This window comes from Conger conger, chromosome 2, assembly GCF_963514075.1.
Source record: "Conger conger chromosome 2, fConCon1.1, whole genome shotgun sequence".
Lineage (NCBI taxonomy): Eukaryota > Metazoa > Chordata > Actinopteri > Anguilliformes > Congridae > Conger > Conger conger.
In genome coordinates this window covers 77,208,837-77,225,984 of record NC_083761.1, presented here as the reverse complement: position 1 = coordinate 77,225,984, position 17,148 = coordinate 77,208,837, and the positions used below count along the sequence as shown (strand labels likewise).

General features: G+C 39.8%; 2 protein-coding genes and 1 pseudogene across 4 annotated transcripts in view; all 3 read left to right on the top strand.

Annotated features, from left to right (window-relative positions):
• The window catches only part of LOC133112120 (NACHT, LRR and PYD domains-containing protein 12-like), a 107,344-nt pseudogene that overhangs the window by 28,791 nt on the left and 61,405 nt on the right, over nt 1-17,148 (top strand).
• Nucleotides 21-5,904, top strand: LOC133112684 (apoptosis-associated speck-like protein containing a CARD). The gene is made up of 4 exons (XM_061222905.1): nt 21-137; nt 876-1,046; nt 4,950-4,991; nt 5,411-5,904. The coding sequence occupies exons 1-4, from the start codon at nt 122-124 to the stop codon at nt 5,677-5,679; spliced, it is 498 nt and encodes a 165-aa protein (XP_061078889.1). The 5' UTR covers nt 21-121; the 3' UTR covers nt 5,680-5,904.
• The window catches only part of LOC133112636 (apoptosis-associated speck-like protein containing a CARD), a 38,102-nt gene continuing 30,558 nt past the window's right edge, over nt 9,605-17,148 (top strand). The window contains exons 1-4 of one of the 3 annotated variants that reach the window (XM_061222903.1): nt 9,605-9,705; nt 10,813-11,019; nt 15,620-15,661; nt 16,081-16,572. In XM_061222903.1, the coding sequence (XP_061078887.1) occupies nt 9,690-9,705; nt 10,813-11,019; nt 15,620-15,661; nt 16,081-16,349 (534 nt within the window). In that variant the 5' untranslated portion in view covers nt 9,605-9,689 and the 3' untranslated portion in view covers nt 16,350-16,572. Of the gene's footprint in view, nt 9,706-10,204; nt 10,390-10,812; nt 11,020-15,619; nt 15,662-16,080; nt 16,573-17,148 lie in introns of those variants that run through there. The other 2 variants (XM_061222901.1, XM_061222902.1) reach the window with 2 other exon arrangements.

Below are 17,148 nucleotides of genomic sequence, written 5' to 3'. Positions count from 1 at the left end.
AGTAGCATAGAGTAATTTACGTGGCCCGATGCACCCATCCTCCGCAGCTAAAAGCGAAAGTAAAAACAAGCTTCCTGTGTCGGATGATCATGGAAGGAACAGCATAACGAATGTTTAAGAAATGGATAATTCAACCAGTAAGTTAAACGCTTGCATTAAGGAAAATTCTACTGTAAATGCAGAAATTCTACTGTGAAGTTGATTAGTTATTTGTGAAGGATAGCTCTATTTTGTACAGGATGCATATGTTTGATCTATATATTTTCCCAGTTTAGATAGTCTAAATCAAGTTCAAGTTCAAGTTCAAGTTACTTTATTTGTACCCGTAGGTAAATGTGTGAGTGAATGGTGTGTGTGCCCTGCGATGGACTGGCGACCCACCCGACCCGTGTATTCCTGCCTTTCGCCCAATGTATGCTGGGATAGGCTCCAGCCCCCCTGCGACCCTGTTCAGGATAAGTGTGTTAGGATAATGAATGAATGAATGAATGAATGAATGAATAGTTTAGATACAAAAGGTTCTGACGACATGTCGACTACAGTGTTCAGGCAATTGTAGGTGTAATGTGTTAACAACACCACCACCTATATGGTTCAAATACATGTACTCTCTCTTGAAATACTCCTTCAAGTTTACTAACCAAGATGTACAAACACAAAATAATTTTGATCTGAATATTGGTGAAAATGATAGTCAATTCTTAAATGATCAATATGGAAATTTTTATTGAGATCTAAACAGTTAAAGTATATTAAATATTTAAAGTATATTAAAAGATTTAAACCTAAATCTGCTGTCACTTTTAACGGGGAGGAGCATATTATGCAGGCTCGTACTGATCTGGAATCAGCCTCTCTCCCTCCTTCCCTTACAGCTCAGACCAGGGGCAGTACTGTGGACCACAGAGAGCAGCAGCCTGCTGATCTGAGATCAGTGACTTGCCATTCTGTCACAGCTCGGTCTGGAGACAATGCTGTAGCACCACAGTTAATTGGGTGTTCTGGAAACATTAATTTCAGTGTTAACATCCAACCTCATAATACTGGTAAGGAAGGATTTATCATTTTTAATTTGTGATGAAAAAAAAACACTGATTCTTCCCCTCCATAACCTCAACTATGTCATATGTGACGAATAAGACACAAAGGAATGAATACACCAGTCAAAATGAACACAAAATGCTTTTTATTTTGTTCAGTTTTTTACAAAATAAGTTAGGCTTGATAGCTAAGTTTGTGCATTGCCAGCCCAATCGGTCTAAGGAGCAGCCTAGTGACCAGCTCCCAGGGTATCAAAAGAAAAAATGTGAGCCGCTGAACTGGAAGGTGTGGCCTTATACGCCAGCCCATCACAAACTGGCCAATAAGGGTTTGTGACACACACCAACAGTGGAATTGTTAATGTAATCTATATCATAATTTGCACAATACCTCAGGAGCGAAACAACCCTGAGATGGAGCTGGGAGGTAAACAGGTGTCAAATGATCTTTGAGTCAGTCAGAAGCATCTATTACCACTGGGAGTCAAGCATTTAATGATGCAAACAGGGCAGGGTTTGATTATGAATGGTGAGCACATCAGGTTCCTGCCATGTTTTCCTGTTTTGGTGTAAGATTATCTCACTCAGCTAGCTAAATTCTGACTAACTCACTCTTGCTACCTGACTAAGCAGGAGAAGAGTTTCTTCATCTGTGAAAAATGTTTGCTTTCATTAAATATAACTCCACCACTCCTCACACTACTCTGATGCTGCTGTTCTGGTTTCAGTTTGATTTCTAGAAAGAATAACATCTGGTTCACTGTGCCTTTTTTGCATGTGCAATTTTAAAAATCCGAAAAAATCCAAGTAATATGTTTACATACACCAATAATTGGAAAGATTGGGCAAAATGGTGATGGTTCTGCATGATGTGATTAAGTCCATACCACAATCATGGAAAATTGACTGTTTACATGTGCATATACAGTGACTTCAGAAAGTATTCAGACTCCTTCACTTTTTGCGTACTTTATCACTTTACTGTGTTGTAGATTTTATTTTAAATGGATAAAATAGCTATTTTTGCCCATGAATCTACACTCAATACCCCAAAATGACATAGTGAAAACAAATCAAAAATTGAAATCTCTCATTTACATAAGTATTCAGTATTAAGTATTTCTGTGGCACTCCAAATTATGGTGGCAAATGTAATTCATTGGACACAGTTTATAAAGGCACACATCTGTGTCTGTAAGGTCCCACAATTCACACTATCAGGACAAAAACCAAACCATCAAGTCCAAGAAACTCTCTGTCGAACTGCAATGTGTCAAGGCAAAGATCAGGGCAAGGGTATGAAACCATTTCTAAAGCTTAGTGTTCCCAGGAGCACAGTGGCCTCAATAATTGTGAAATAGAAGAACTTTGGAACCACCAGGACTCTTCCTCGAGTTCCTCCAGACAAACTGAGTAACCGGAGTGGCAAAACCAGAGGACTGGTGATTGAGGGAGCATATGTTCCGACTCGTTGGCGCCAGGATTGCACTTTTTAGGATTGCACTTTTTAGGATTGCACCCAGACCATAAGCGATCGGATCTGGTCCAAAGTCAGTCAGTACCGGCACAGTTTCTGTTTAATTATGCGATGCAGTATGCATGATACTGCACAAAAGCCATCTGCTTAGTATCCAAAATAATACATCAGCTATGAATAGCATTAATAAACGTTTTTATCATCCAAAGCTTCATTTCTTAAGAAATTGTAAGCTATGAGACATTGATGTTAAAGTTAAATTACATTGTATATAATGTAACATTTGTTAAAATTAAACTTTAATGCAATTAAGACAACACCTGAAATATATTATTGCAGTCACGTTTCAATATACTACATACAAAATAAAATGACGCGATGTACGTTGTCGTCTTTGCCAAACCATTAATCACTTTTATTGCATAGCCTAGCTGACTATATTACAGAAAATTAAAAGACCAAATGATTAGTTAAATATTATCTGTGATATCCTAACTATTCAGCTGGTCCACACCTGCTGACGGCATTAACTTTTTGGCTCGTTCGTTCATTCGTTCAATGGCTCTTTTGGCTCACTCGTTCGTTCAGTCATTCAATGGCTAGTTCACCGGCTCAGTGGCTCTTTCGTTTGTTCACTCCTTCCGGTCATTCATTCACCCGCTCAGTATGGCTCCACGGCTCGCTGACGTAGGTATGTTCGGTTGTTCATTTGTGGTTGTTTGATAGGCTTACCAAAATGCCAATTAGCTTAATCACACAATGCTGTCCTGATACGTAGCAATTGGACACTGTGCAAGTCACTAAAATAAGAGCCAAACGAAGGAATATGTTTGTTCATTTGAAAGATTTGTTCGAAAAGATTTGTTCGCTCGCGAACTTCGCATCACTACCAGACGCTCACCTAGGCTCATTTGACTATGCAGGAGACTAACAAATGCGCCTAAATGCACATACGACTCCAAAGGTTAACATTCAGCACCCTGGGTGGTCTCACACGACCATGCATTTCATCTCGGTGAACTCAACGCAATTATTTATCCTGTCTTATGGGCAGGAACGGTAACTCCACACTCGCATATATATCCTTAGTGTAATACATATAAACAAACAGGCACTAAGGGAACGATAAGCGTAAGTACCTTGGCCGAAGGCTTATGCGCAGGGGTCTCCAGTACGGATGTTACCTCCGACAGTGGCGAATAGTGACTTAGTGCTGTATATCCAATGACAGACAAAGACAACGACAATCACGAACACAAATGCGTTTAGAAAGTGACGAAGTGAAACACCTTGCTATTGACGCTTGCTCCAAAACTGAAGAACTGCAGAAAAGGGGTGCAATAAGCTCAAAACCCTAACCCTTGGCCTAGATAGTAGGCAGCTGCAAACAGGGTCTCAGACTCCCAGAGGAATCCCGTCATCCCACGGTCCTGTGTCTAACATTTGTACACCAAAATAAAACATGAAAGTGAAGATGTGATAGACTTTCCTCACTACCCTAAGTTGATGGAGAATTGCTATTACATTACATTACGTGGCATTTAGCAGACGCTCTTATCCAGAGCGACGTACAACAAAGTGCAAATCAAACACAAGAACAAGTGCAAAAGTGCTATATGTTTAGATCCCATAGACTCTGTCATAACAAGCCATTAAGAATGGTCAGTCACACTTCACATGATGCACAAATGGAAAATAAAATAACGTGCTATGGGGATTGCAATAAACAAGCCCTGATTGAAAGAGAAACAGGGCTTAAATAGCCAGGCACGTAGACCTTGATGAGTAATCAAACCCCGCGCGGCAGACAATTAGAATCAGTTGTCAGCATGAGGGAATTGATTACATAATCTCCACTCATTGCCAAACTGAAATTAATGACCGAAATAGGCAGGAATATGACTAGTGGTAGTGCAAAAAGGTAGTGCCTGGAAAACCTCCCAGAGACAACCCCAGAACCACGACACTGCAGGTAAAAGTGTTATCTACTATTAACCTCGTCGTGATACAGTGTATATGTGAAGGAAGTTGGATATTTTAGGTTCTGTGACCAGCCATGGTAGATAGCCTGCATGGGCATTTGGTTGCGGTCGAAAGCAAAAAAAAGCACACTCAAGTAACTCAAGTTCCTTTTTCTGAGAGTGCAGTACTCTCGTAGATATCAGCCTCTATTAAATGCACTTGCCATATTAAGTGTGGCTTGTCATTAGAATTTTTAAGTGTGTAAAATATCCTTCAAATATACTGCTGGGGCCAGTCGAAAACGTACACTAAAACTGAGAATAATATAAATATATTTCTTAAACCCCAGAAATAGAATGTATATCTTGAAAGACTTTAGGCATAATTGAAGAATTTAGCTAACGGGAATGTTTCCGCTGACGGGTAGCATGCTATTACTCAGTGTGTTAATGCAGTACATTGTTTCACAGGACTGCAAGGAAGCAGCGGATCGGCAACTCCGGAAAATTCAGGTAAAATTTTATCTGGTCGTGATAGATTGTATGTGTGAAGGAAAAAGGATATTTTAAGTTATCTGACCAGCCAGTTAACAACGCTAGGTAGCCTGTATTCAGGGTGTTTTAATATAAAAATAAATAAAAAAGCATATAAATAGAAATATATCTTGAAAGACGGAAATTGTTAGCCACATTGTGCACTCACAGTGTAACTTAAATACATGGTGAAGACCAATGAACTACTCCAGAAAGAAAATCTGAATGTTTTGGTGCAGTCAGTCACTGTGAAAAAATGGTGACGTGTTTTCAATGTCATACACCGTGCCTGTGTGCTGCCTTCTCCATTCTTGCTTACGACTCCTTCCAAATCCCACCTCCTCCCCACATCTCTCCCATGTCTCTCCGTCTCCTTCTGCCCCTGTCCCTCTGTACAGAAAAGCACTTCATTGACCTCCACCGCACAGCCCTGATCGAGAGAGTCAGCAACGTGACCGCCATCCTTGACCGACTCCTGGACCGCAGGGTCGTCACCCAAAGGGGGTATAACGAGATTCAGTCAGAAAGCACCAGTCAGAATAAGATGGGAAAACTCCTGAGCGGTCCCATTCATTCCGGTGGTAGAAGAGCTAAAGATGTGCTATTTGAGATCCTGGAGACACAAGAGCCCTTCCTCATGGAGGAACTGAAGGCACTCCGGAAGTGAAGAGCCTCTGGATCAGGAGAAGATGGGGGAAGGCAGAATTCACAGGACAATTGTGTTGTGCGTTTTAAAGAAGAAATCAAGCAAAGCAATTCCTGTTTACTAAATTTACATTTATTTCAATAGATTATTAGATGCGCATGATTTTGAGAGCAAAAACAATGATTTTGTTTTGGCTACTTATGTTAGCTTACACAATCTGAAATCAAAAAATACATAATGCATGCAGATATTTTGTTCTGTTGCCTTTAGATTTCTTTACAACTATATTTAAAAAAACAGCCATGTGTTTTATTCTGTGTTATATTTTAAATATGTCCTTTATTAAAACCATGGCTCGTATTATTATTGTTAACAGCCCAACAAAAACATTATTAAGCTTTATCTGATAATTATGGATTCAAATATGAATTAGACTGAAGCAAAACATCAGGTGGGCATGCATGTACATATAATTGAATATGATTAAATTAACTTAAATGCATATCATTAAATAATGATATGACTGGGCCGTCATAAGATGTAAAACCTTTCAGCGCTACAGACTACCTTCAGACCTACTTACAGATGTGTTAAAAAAAAGCAGTACAACATCAGTAACCTGATGAATCACTGTTATTAGTAATAGTGATATTTCTGCATGAGAAACAATTTGCTTGTAGATGTAGTAGTGGTGACACAGCTCAGGCAGTAAGAGCAGTCGTCTGGCAGTCGGAGGGTTGCCGGTTCGATCCCCCGCCCGGGCTGTGTCGAAGTGTCCCTGAGCAAGACACCTAACCCCTAAATGCTCCTGACGAGCTGGTCAGCGCCTTGCATGGCAGCCAATCGCTGATGGTGTGTGTGTGAGTGTGTGTATGAATGGGTGAATGAGAAGCATTACTTGTATAAAGGCGCTATATAAATGCCAACCATTTAGTAGTGTAACAAAAAAACAACAGACCCAACATGACATGCACACTGTTTCTTCTGAGAGGACTCATTCATTGAAAGGGGAGTGTTCAAAATAATAACAGTGTGGAGTTTAATTGGATAATTCATTCATTCTGTGAAAAAAAGGCTTCCTATTTGTCCTTTATTTAGGAAGAAGGGAAGCAAATGTTTCACACATTGTTATAAAATATATTTCCTTCTGAATTGCTAATTAAAATGGGACATTCCAAACGTTGTTCGGAGGATCAACGCCATTTGATTAAAAAGTTGATTGGAGGGTGGAAAACATAAAGAAGTGCAGCAAATTATAGGATCCTCAGCTAAAATGATCTCAAATGCTTTAAAATGGCAACAAAAACCTGAAACACACGGAAGACAATTAGCAACTACGGATCAAAGAATTGTCAGAATGGCAAAGATTCAGCCATTCATGAGCTCCAGAAAGATCAAAGATCATCTACAATTACCTGTAAGTGCTGTTACAGTCAGAAGATGTGTGATCGAAGCTAAGCCATCAGCAAGAAGCCCCGTAAAGCACCATTGTTGAAAAAAACGGAATGTGCAGAATCCGTTCAAATTTGCCAAGGAACAAATCGATTGGCCCAATAAGAAATGGCGTAACATTCAATGGACTGGTGAGAGTACAATTGTTATTTTCCGGTCCAGTGGTCGTCGACAGTATGTCAGACAACCCCCGGGTACTGAATTCAAGCCACAGTATACTGTGTAGACAGTAAAGTATGGTGGCACAAAAATCATGGTATGGGGATGGTTTTCGAGTGTTGCATACATTAGTGTTGCTTAATGAAATGTAGACAGCACAGTGTTCGTTCCTAAATGTAATGTAACAAATGGTGCAGAGACTTTATTAACCTTCACGAATTACACACAATTTAATTCAGCTTCCATAAATTATTTTCAAATTGCAACATTGACTTCACATGTTTGTACCTTGGTTAAACACTGCCTGCTTTTCACATTCCTCAACCTTATCCACCGGGAATGAAGTTATATTACATTACATTATTGGCATTTGGCAGACGCTCTTATCCAGAGCGACGTACAACAAAGTGCATACCCATAACCAGGGATAAGTTCGCTGAAAGACCCTAGAGGGAAGTACAATTTCAACTGCTACCTGTACAACAAAGATAAGGACGAGGGCCAATTTGTTTTTTTGGGGGTTTTTTTAAACAAAGAAACAAACAACAGAGCAAAAGTGACCAAAGTTCCCGATCCAAACACTGCTTACCTAGCTAACTAAAAATACCGATACACAAAGCAAGTCACAGAGACAACAATTAAGGTTCACAGGGAGGTAGGGAGGGATGGGGAGAGGTGCTGCTTGAAGAGGTGTGTCTTCAGCTTGCGCTTGAAGGTGGGGAGAGATTCTACAGTTCTGACCTCAACGGGGAGTTCGTTCCACCACCGTGGAGCCAGAACAGACAGTAGTCGTGAGCGTGAGGTGGAGGTTCGGAGAGGGGGAGGTGCCAAGCGGCCTGTGGAGGCTGAACGAAGAGGTCTGGCAGGGGTGTAGGGTCTGATGATTGTTTGTAGATAAGCTGGGGAAGACCCCAAAGTTATTTGCAGTTGCAGGAAACTGCTGATCTAATCTCAAATTGAAGGTGTGGTTCTGTCATTGTGTTCTTGAAAACTAGGAAACTTGAATGGAACATTGGTCAAAAGAACTCTGAAGGATAAAGTATGAACTTGACTCTTCGTACGGAATAGCATAGAGTATTTACATGCATAGGTATAGAGCCCTACAATGGTCACTACGGCTTGAATCCACCCTTTGGGAAATATTGACCTGAATAATAGAAACAATTTCCTTGTAGAATTGTCCCATAATCATGTTTGTTGTGTCATTAGATTTGATCTCCAGGTCCATTTCACTATGGATAGGAAACCCTTCTGCCATCATTCTACTTAATAGTTATCTCACATTACAATTAAGGTATTTGGCTTTGTCCCCCAACAGTTCACTCTTTACAATTTTATTTGATATTGAATTTAATTGTTTACTGCTGTTTGACAGTAAACAATAACATTATGGATATGTTACGGCCCCCTGCTCTGTGCTACTCATTCTGGTGTTACTTCACAGGTGCCTAGTGGGCGGAGTACCAGGTCGTTTGCGCAGTTGGGAGCACCTGTGACCAGATGTTAAAATGTGCCTGTCTCTTGGCTGAAGGAGGGTACTCTCTCCCCACATACCTGGCGGCACGGATGGTGCAGTGGGTAGCACTGCCGCCTCACAGCAAGGAGGTCCTGGGTTTGAATCCGCGTCGGCTGGGGCCTCTCTGTGTGGGGTTTGCATGTTCTCCCTGTGTCTGTGTGGGTTTCCTCCCACACAGTCCAAAGACATGCACTTTAGGCTGATTGGAGAGTCTAAATTGCCCATAGGTATGAGTGTGTGAGTGAATGGTGTGTGTGCCCTGCGATAGACTGGCGACCTGTCCAGGGTGTATTCCTGCCTTTCGCCCAATGTATGCTGGGATAGGCTCCAGCCCCCTGCGACCCTGATCAGGATAAGCGGGTTCATATAATGGATGGATGGATGGATGTCTAAGCCTTCATGGCACAGTGAATCAAACGGAGATACAAATTGGCAATACTATTAATGATGATGATATTTTAAACCCTAATGTGATAGCATGTTAATACAGGTGGCTACGACGTTGAGAAACAGACTTGCAGACACATTATCCAATTTACCTATCATTTTCCCACATAAAAAAAACGAACAACAAAATATGGGACATTCAAAATAATAATACATTACAGTAACTGATTGAACTACAGGCAATTTTATTAAAAATATTGTGGGAATACCTCAACAACATCCATATCATATAAAATACGTTATTCATTTAGCTCGGAACAGCGCCACGATATCAACTATATCTATCGATACTATAGATATAGAACTATCGTTGAGAACGAACGTTAAGGGAAGTTGAACTTGCCATTAATGTAATGAACTTAACTATCCGCGGATCGGGCGTAGCGAAAGCAAAAACAAGCTTCCTGTATCGGATGATCGCGGAAGGAAGAGCAGGTGTATGACGAATGTTTAAGAAATGGCGAATTCAACTGGTAAGTTAAACACTTATATTAAGGAAAATTCTACTGTAAATGCTGAAATTCTACTGTGAGTGAGCATAGCCTAGTTTAGATACAAAAGGTTATGACGACATGTCGACTACAGTGGCTGGTGTTGAGGCAATTGTAGGTGTAATGTTTTAACAACGCCACCACCTATATGGTTCAAATACATGTACTCTTGAAATACTCCTTTAAGTTTTCCAAGATGTACGAACACGAAATAATTTTGTTCTGAATATTGGCGATGAATGGTCAATAAGGACATTTTTACTGAGAAAAGTATTTGAAATGTATTGCCTAAATCTGCTGTCACTTCTAACAGGGTGGAACATATTATGCAGGCTCCTACTGATCTGGAGTAAGTTTAGTAGGCAGAAATTCCTTACCTTATGCGACAAAAAAAAGAAAAGAAAAGACACTTAGGCCTGGGTTTAATTTGTAAATCGGAAGAAAAAAGTCGCTTTCTCGCTTCTGATTTTTTCTCAAGCACTCGGATCAGGAATGCACGAATGATACACGGACGAGTCTGAACTTGATTCTCTTGATGTTGAGAAACATACAGAATTTCCGCCCATCTCCAAGCAGCTAAAATAAAAATGAACTGGCTGTATCATGGAAGGAACAGCAGGCGCATAAGGAACGATTAAGAAATGGAGAATTCCACCTTTGTTAAATGTATGCACACCAAATTTGTGTAAAATATTGTGTTGTGTAAGAGGATAGTTAATTTTATTTTTTTAAAGATTATTTCAGCTTTCGTGAATGTTTGATTGGCAAAGGATATTTTCTTTTTTTCACAAAAGGTTCCGTCGAAATGTCGACTTTACAGTGGCTGGTATAGGGGGAAGGGTGTAGTTATGTGGTAGGGTTAGGGTAACTTCCTGTTGTATTTTTGCTGATATGGGTTGTATACATGTACGCTTGAAACACTGCTTCGAGTTACCAACATGTACAATGTTATGAAAAAATTGTGTTCGGAATATTGCTGAACACTATATTTAGTTTTAAAATGAATCCAATGCGGAAATCATAATGGCATCTTAAGCGTTGAAGTATTTTAAATAATCATTTGACTCGATCTGTTTTCACTTCTAACAGGGGAGGGCCACAGTATGCAGGCTCCTACTGATCTGGGATCAGCCTCTCTCCCTCCCTCCCTCACAGCTCAGACCAAGGGCAGTACTGTGGACTACAGAGAGCAGCAGCCTGCTGGTCTGAGATCAGTGACTTGCCATTCTATCACAGCTCGGTCTGGAGACAATGCACCACAGTTCATTGGTTGTTCTGGAAACATTAATTTAAATGGTAAGGAAGGATTTATCATTTTTAATTTGTGATTCAAAAAACACTGATTCTTCCCCTCCATAACCTCAACTATTTCATACCAACAGTGGAATTGTTTTTGTAATCTGTATCATAACATGCACAATATACCTGTTACTTCAGGAGCCAAACAGGAGCTGTTGAGGAAATATTTTTAAATATTTTTTTACCAACATGTGCAATGTTATGAAAAAATTGTGTTTAGAATATTGCTGAACATTATATTTAGTTTTACAATGAATCCAATGCGGAAATCATATTGGCATCTTAAGCATTTCAAGTATTTAAACTAATTATTTGACTCAGATCTGTTTTTGCCAAACAGGTGTGAATGGTGTGTGTGCCCAACAGCTGTTGAGGAAATATTTTTGCCGCTTTTCCTCCTTGTCCCTTTTACGTGGGTGAAGTTGTATTTGCAGCAATGATGTTGAAGAAACACTCAGAGTCAATAGTTGTTAATTACAAATCTTTAGTTTAAAATAAAACTGATTCATCTGGGGGATTTGTGTGGTCTGTGCAAGACGCTTCAAGAGACCAGAGAATTCCAAAGTAACAGTAGGAAATATCCTAGCCTTTATACAATATAGCTAACCAATCATTTGTCATACAAACATCACATTGTCTCTCTTAACCTGCCTTAATATTTTCTGTCACTCTATGAAAGCTGAGCTGTCCTAACCCCTCATCTCTGCAATGAGTTAGGCCGCCTGGCCTGCAGACCAAATGAAAACATTTTGGAACTAATGTTATGCACAGCTCAATATGTTTGAACAGACACACAGTTTTAATAAATTATGCTGATTTATTAAAATTATCCTTTAAAGATTATGACTTGTTTATATTATCATTGTAGTACTAAACAGCATTTAAATCAAACTTCATCATTATTCTAAAATAAAAGCATTTTGATCAAACTTCAGCAGAGCCCACAAACCCTGAGATGGAGCTGGGAGGCACGCAGGTGTCAAATAATATTAAAATTCTGGGTTTTAAGTCAGTCATTGAAATTCGAAACATTTACTACAATTGGGAGTCAAGCATTTAATAATGCAAACAGGGCAGGGTCTGATTATGAATGGTGAGCACATCAGGTTCCTGCCACGTTTTCCTGTTTTGGTATAAGATTCTCACTCAGCTAGCTAAATTCTGAATAACCCCTCTTGCAACCTGACTAAGCAGGAGGAGAGTTTCTTCATCTGTCAAAAATTATATCTATATATATATATATATATATATATATGATAAATATCACTCCACTACTCCTCACACCACTCTGGTGTTGCTGTTCTGGTTTCAGTTTGATTTCTTGTAAGAATAACATCTGCCTGGTCCCTTTTTTTGCATGTGTAGTTTTAAAATGCCAAAATAAATCCAACTAATATGTTTACACACATCAATAATTGGAAAGATTGGGCAAAATGGTGATTAATGGGATTCTGCTTGATATGATTAAGTCCATACCACAATCATGGAAAATTGACTGTTTACATGACGTGAGATGAATATTGCCTGAATTGGGCCATGGTTGGATAGTTCCTGTGCATATACAGTGACTTCAGAAAGTATTCAGACTCCTTCACTTTTTGCGCAATTCGTCACTTTACTGTGTTGTAGATTTTATTTTAAATGGATTAAATTGATATTTTTGCCCATCAATCTACACTCAATAACCCATAATGACGAAGTTAAAACAAATCAAGAATTGAAATCTCTCATATACATATGTATTCAGTATTAAGTATTTTGGTGGCACTCAAAATTGTGGTGGCAAATTGGCAAATTTAATTGATTGGACAGAGTTTAGAAAGGCACACACCTGTGTCTATAAGGTCCCACAATTCACACTGTCAGGACAAAAACCAAACCATCAAGTCCAAGGAACTGTCTGTTGAACTCAGCAATGTGTCAAGGCATAGATCAGGGCAAGGGCATGAAACCATTTCTAAAGCTTTGTGTTCCCAGGAGCACAGTGGCCTCAATAATTGTGAAATAGAAGAACTTTGGAACCACCAGGACTCTTCCTCGAATTCCTCCAGACAAACTGAGTAACCGGAGTGGCAAAACCAGAGGACTGGTGATTGAGGGAGCATATGTTCCGACTCGTTGGCGCCAGGATTGCACTTTTTAGGATTGCACCCAGACCATAAGCGATCGGATCTGGTCCAAAGTCAGTCAGTACCGGCACAGTTTCTGTTTAATTATGCGATGCAGTATGCATGATACTGCACAAAAGCCATCTGCTTAGTATCCAAAATAATACATCAGCTATGAATAGCATTAATAAACCTTTTTATCATCCAAAGCTTCATTTCTTAAGAAATTGTAAGCTATGAGACATTGATGTTAAAGTTAAATTACATTGTATATAATGTAACATTAGTTAAAATTAAACTTTAATGCAATTAAGACAAAACCTGAAATATATTATTGCAGTCACGTTTCAATATACTACATACAAAATAAAATGACACGATGTACGTTGTGGTCTTTGCAAAACCATTAATCACTTTTATTGCATAGCCTAGCTGACTATATTACAGAAAATTAAAAGACAAAATGATTAGTTAAATATTATCTGTGATATCCTAACTATTCAGCTGGTCCACACCTGCTGACGGCATTAACTTTTTGGCTCGTTCGTTCATTCGTTCAATGGCTCTTTTGGCTCACTCGTTCGTTCAGTCATTCAATGGCTTTTTTGGCTCACTCGTTCAATGGCTGATTTGGCTATTCGTTCACAAACTAGTTCACCGGCTCAGTGGTTCTTTCGTTCGTTCACTCCTTTCGGTCATTCATTCACCCGCTCAGTACGGCTCCACGGCTGACGTAGGTATGTTCGGTTGTTCATTTGTGGTTGTTTGATAGGCTTACCGAAATGCCAATTAGCTTAATCACACAATGCTGTCCTGATACGTAGGCATTGGACACTGTGCAAGTCACTAAAATAAGAGCCAAACAAAGGAATATGTTTGTTCATTTGAAAGATTTGTTCGAAAAGATTTGTTCGCTCGCGAACTTCGCATCACTACCAGACGCTCACCTAGGCTCATTTGACTATGCAGTAGACTAACAAATGCGCCAACTAAATGCACATACGACTCCAAAGGTTAACACTCAGCACCCTGGGTGGTCTCACACGACCATGCATTTCATCTCGGTGAACCCAACGCAATTATTTATCCCGTCTTATGGGCAGGAACGGTAACTCCACACTCGCATATATATCCTTAGTGTAATACATATAAACAAACAGGCACTAAGGGAACGATAAGCATAAGTACCTTGGCCTAAGGCTTATGCAAAAGTGCGCAGGGGTCTCCAGTACGGATGTTACCTCCGACAAATAGCGAATAGTGACTTAGTGCTGTATATCCAATGACAGACAAAGACAACGACAATCACGAACACAAATGCATTTAGAAAGTGACGAAGCGAAACACCTTGCTATTGACGCTTGCTCCAAAACTGAAGAACTGCAGAAAAGGGGTGCAATAAGCTCAAAACTCTAACCCTTGGCCTAGATAGTAGGCAGCTGCAAACGGGGTCTCAGACTCCCAGAGGAATCCCCTCATCCCACGATCCTGTGTCTAACATTTGTACACCAAAATAAAACATGAAAGTGAAGATGTGATAGACTTTCCTCACTACCCTAAGTTGATGGAGAATTGCTATTACATTACATTACGTGGCATTTAGCAGACGCTCTTATCCAGAGCGACGTACAACAAAGTGCAAATCAAACACAAGAACAAGTGCAAAAGTGCTATATGTTTAGATCCCATAGACTCTGTCATAACAAGCCATTAAGAATGGTCAGTCACACTTCACATGATGCACAAATGGAAAATAAAATAACGTGCTATGGGGATTGCAATAAACAAGCCCTGATTAAAAGAGAAACAGGGCTTAAATAACCAGGCACATAGACCTTGATGAGTAATCAAACCCCACGCGGCAGACAATTCGAATCAGTTGTCAGCATGAGGGCATTGATGACATAATCGCCACTCATTGCCAAACTGAAATTAATGACCGAAATAGGCAGGAATACGACTAGCGGTAGTGCAAAAAGGTAGTGCCTGGAAAACCTCCCAGAGTCAACCCCAGAACCACGACACTGCAGGTAAAAGTGTTATCTACTTTTAACCTAGTCGTGATACAGTGTATATGTGAAGGAAGTTGGATATTTTAGGTTCTGTGACCAGCCACGGTAGGTAGCCTGCATGGGCATTTGGTTGCGGTCGAAAGCAAAAAAAGCACACTCAAGAAACTCAAGTTCCTTTTTCCGAGAGTGCAGTACTGTCGTAGATATCAGCCTCTATTAAATGCACTTGCCATATTAAGTGTGGCTTGTCATTAGAATTTTTAAGTGTGTAAAATATCCTTCAAATATACTCCTGGGGCCAGTCGAAAACGTACACTAAAACTGAGAATAATATAAATATATTTCTTAAACCCCAGAAATAGAATGTATATCTTGAAAGACTTTAGGCATAATTGAAGAATTTAGCTAATGGGAATGGTTCCGCTGACGGGTAGCATGTTATTACTCAGTGTGTTAATGCAGTACATTGTTTCACAGGACTGCAAAGAAGCGGCGGATCAGCAACTCCGGAAAATTCAGGTAAAATTTTATCTGGTCGTGATAGATTGTATGTGTGAAGGAAGAAGGATATTTTAAGTTATCTGACCAGCCAGTTAACAACGCTAGGTAGCCTGTATGGGCATTCAGGGTGTTTTAATATAAAAATAAATAAAAAAACATATAAATAGAAATATATCTTGAAAGACGGAAACTCAGTATGCACTCACAGTGTAACTTAAATACATGGTCAAGACCAATGAACTGCCCCAGAAAGAAAATCTGAATGTTTTGGTGCACAGTCAGTCACTGTGAAAAAATGGTGACGTGTTTTCAATGTCATACACCGTGCCTGTGTGCTGCCTCCTCCATTCTTGCTCACGACTCCTTCCAAATCCCACCTCCTCCCCACATCTCTCCCATGTCTCTCCGTCTCCCTCCGCCCCTGTCCCTCCGTACAGAAAAGCACTTCATTGACCTCCACCGCACAGCCCTGATCGAGAGAGCCTGCAACGTGACCACCATCCTCGACCGACTCCTGGATCGCACGGTCGTCACCCATAGGGGGTATGACGAGATTCAGTCAGAAAGCACCAGTCAGAATAAGATGAGAAAACTCCTGAGCGGTCCCATTCATTCCGGTGGTAGAAGAGCTAAAGATGTGCTGTTTGAGATCCTGGAGACACAAGAGCCCTTCCTCATGGAGGAACTGAAGGCACTCCGGAAGTGAAGAGTCTGGATCAGGAGAAGATGGGGGAAGGCAGAATTCACAGGACAATTGTGTTGTGCGTTTTAAAGAAGAAATCAAGCAAAGCAATTCCTGTTTACTAAATTTACATTTATTTCAATAGATTATTAGATGCGCATGATTTTGAGAGCCAAAACAATGATTTTGTTTTGGCTACTTATGTTAGCTTACACAATCTGAAATAAAAAAATACATAATGCATGCAGATATTTTGTTCTGTTGCCTTTAGATTTCTTTACAACTATATTTTAAAAAACAGCCATGTGTTTTATTCTGTGTTATATTTTAAATATGTCCTTTATTAAAACCATGGCTCGTATTATTATTGTTAACAGCCCAACAAAAACATTATTAAGCTTTATCTGATAATTATGGATTCAAATATGAATTAGACTGAAGCAAAACATCAGGTGGGCATGCATGTACATATAATTGAATATGATTAAATTAACTTAAATGCATATCATTAAATAATGATATGACTGGGCCGTCATAAGATGCAATGTAAAACCTTTCAGCGCTATAGACTACCTTCAGACCTACTTACAGATGTGTTAAAAAGGCAGTACAACATCAGTAACCTGATGAATCACTGTTATTAGTAATAGTGATATTTCTGCATGTAGATATTTTTGCTTGTAGATGTAGTAGTGGTGACACAGCTCAGGCAGTAAGAGCAGTCGTCTGGCAGTTGGAGGGTTGCCGGTTCGATCCCCCGCCCGGGCTGTGTCGAAGTGTCCCTGAGCAAGACACCTAACCCCTAAATGCTCCTGACGAGCTG

Coding starts and splice junctions, on each gene's coding strand:
- LOC133112684 (XM_061222905.1), top strand. Junction 1,047..4,949: donor CATCCAACCTCATAATACTG/GTAAGGAAGGAT, acceptor ATTGTTTCACAG/GACTGCAAGGAAGCAGCGGA. Junction 4,992..5,410: donor GGCAACTCCGGAAAATTCAG/GTAAAATTTTAT, acceptor CCCTCTGTACAG/AAAAGCACTTCATTGACCTC.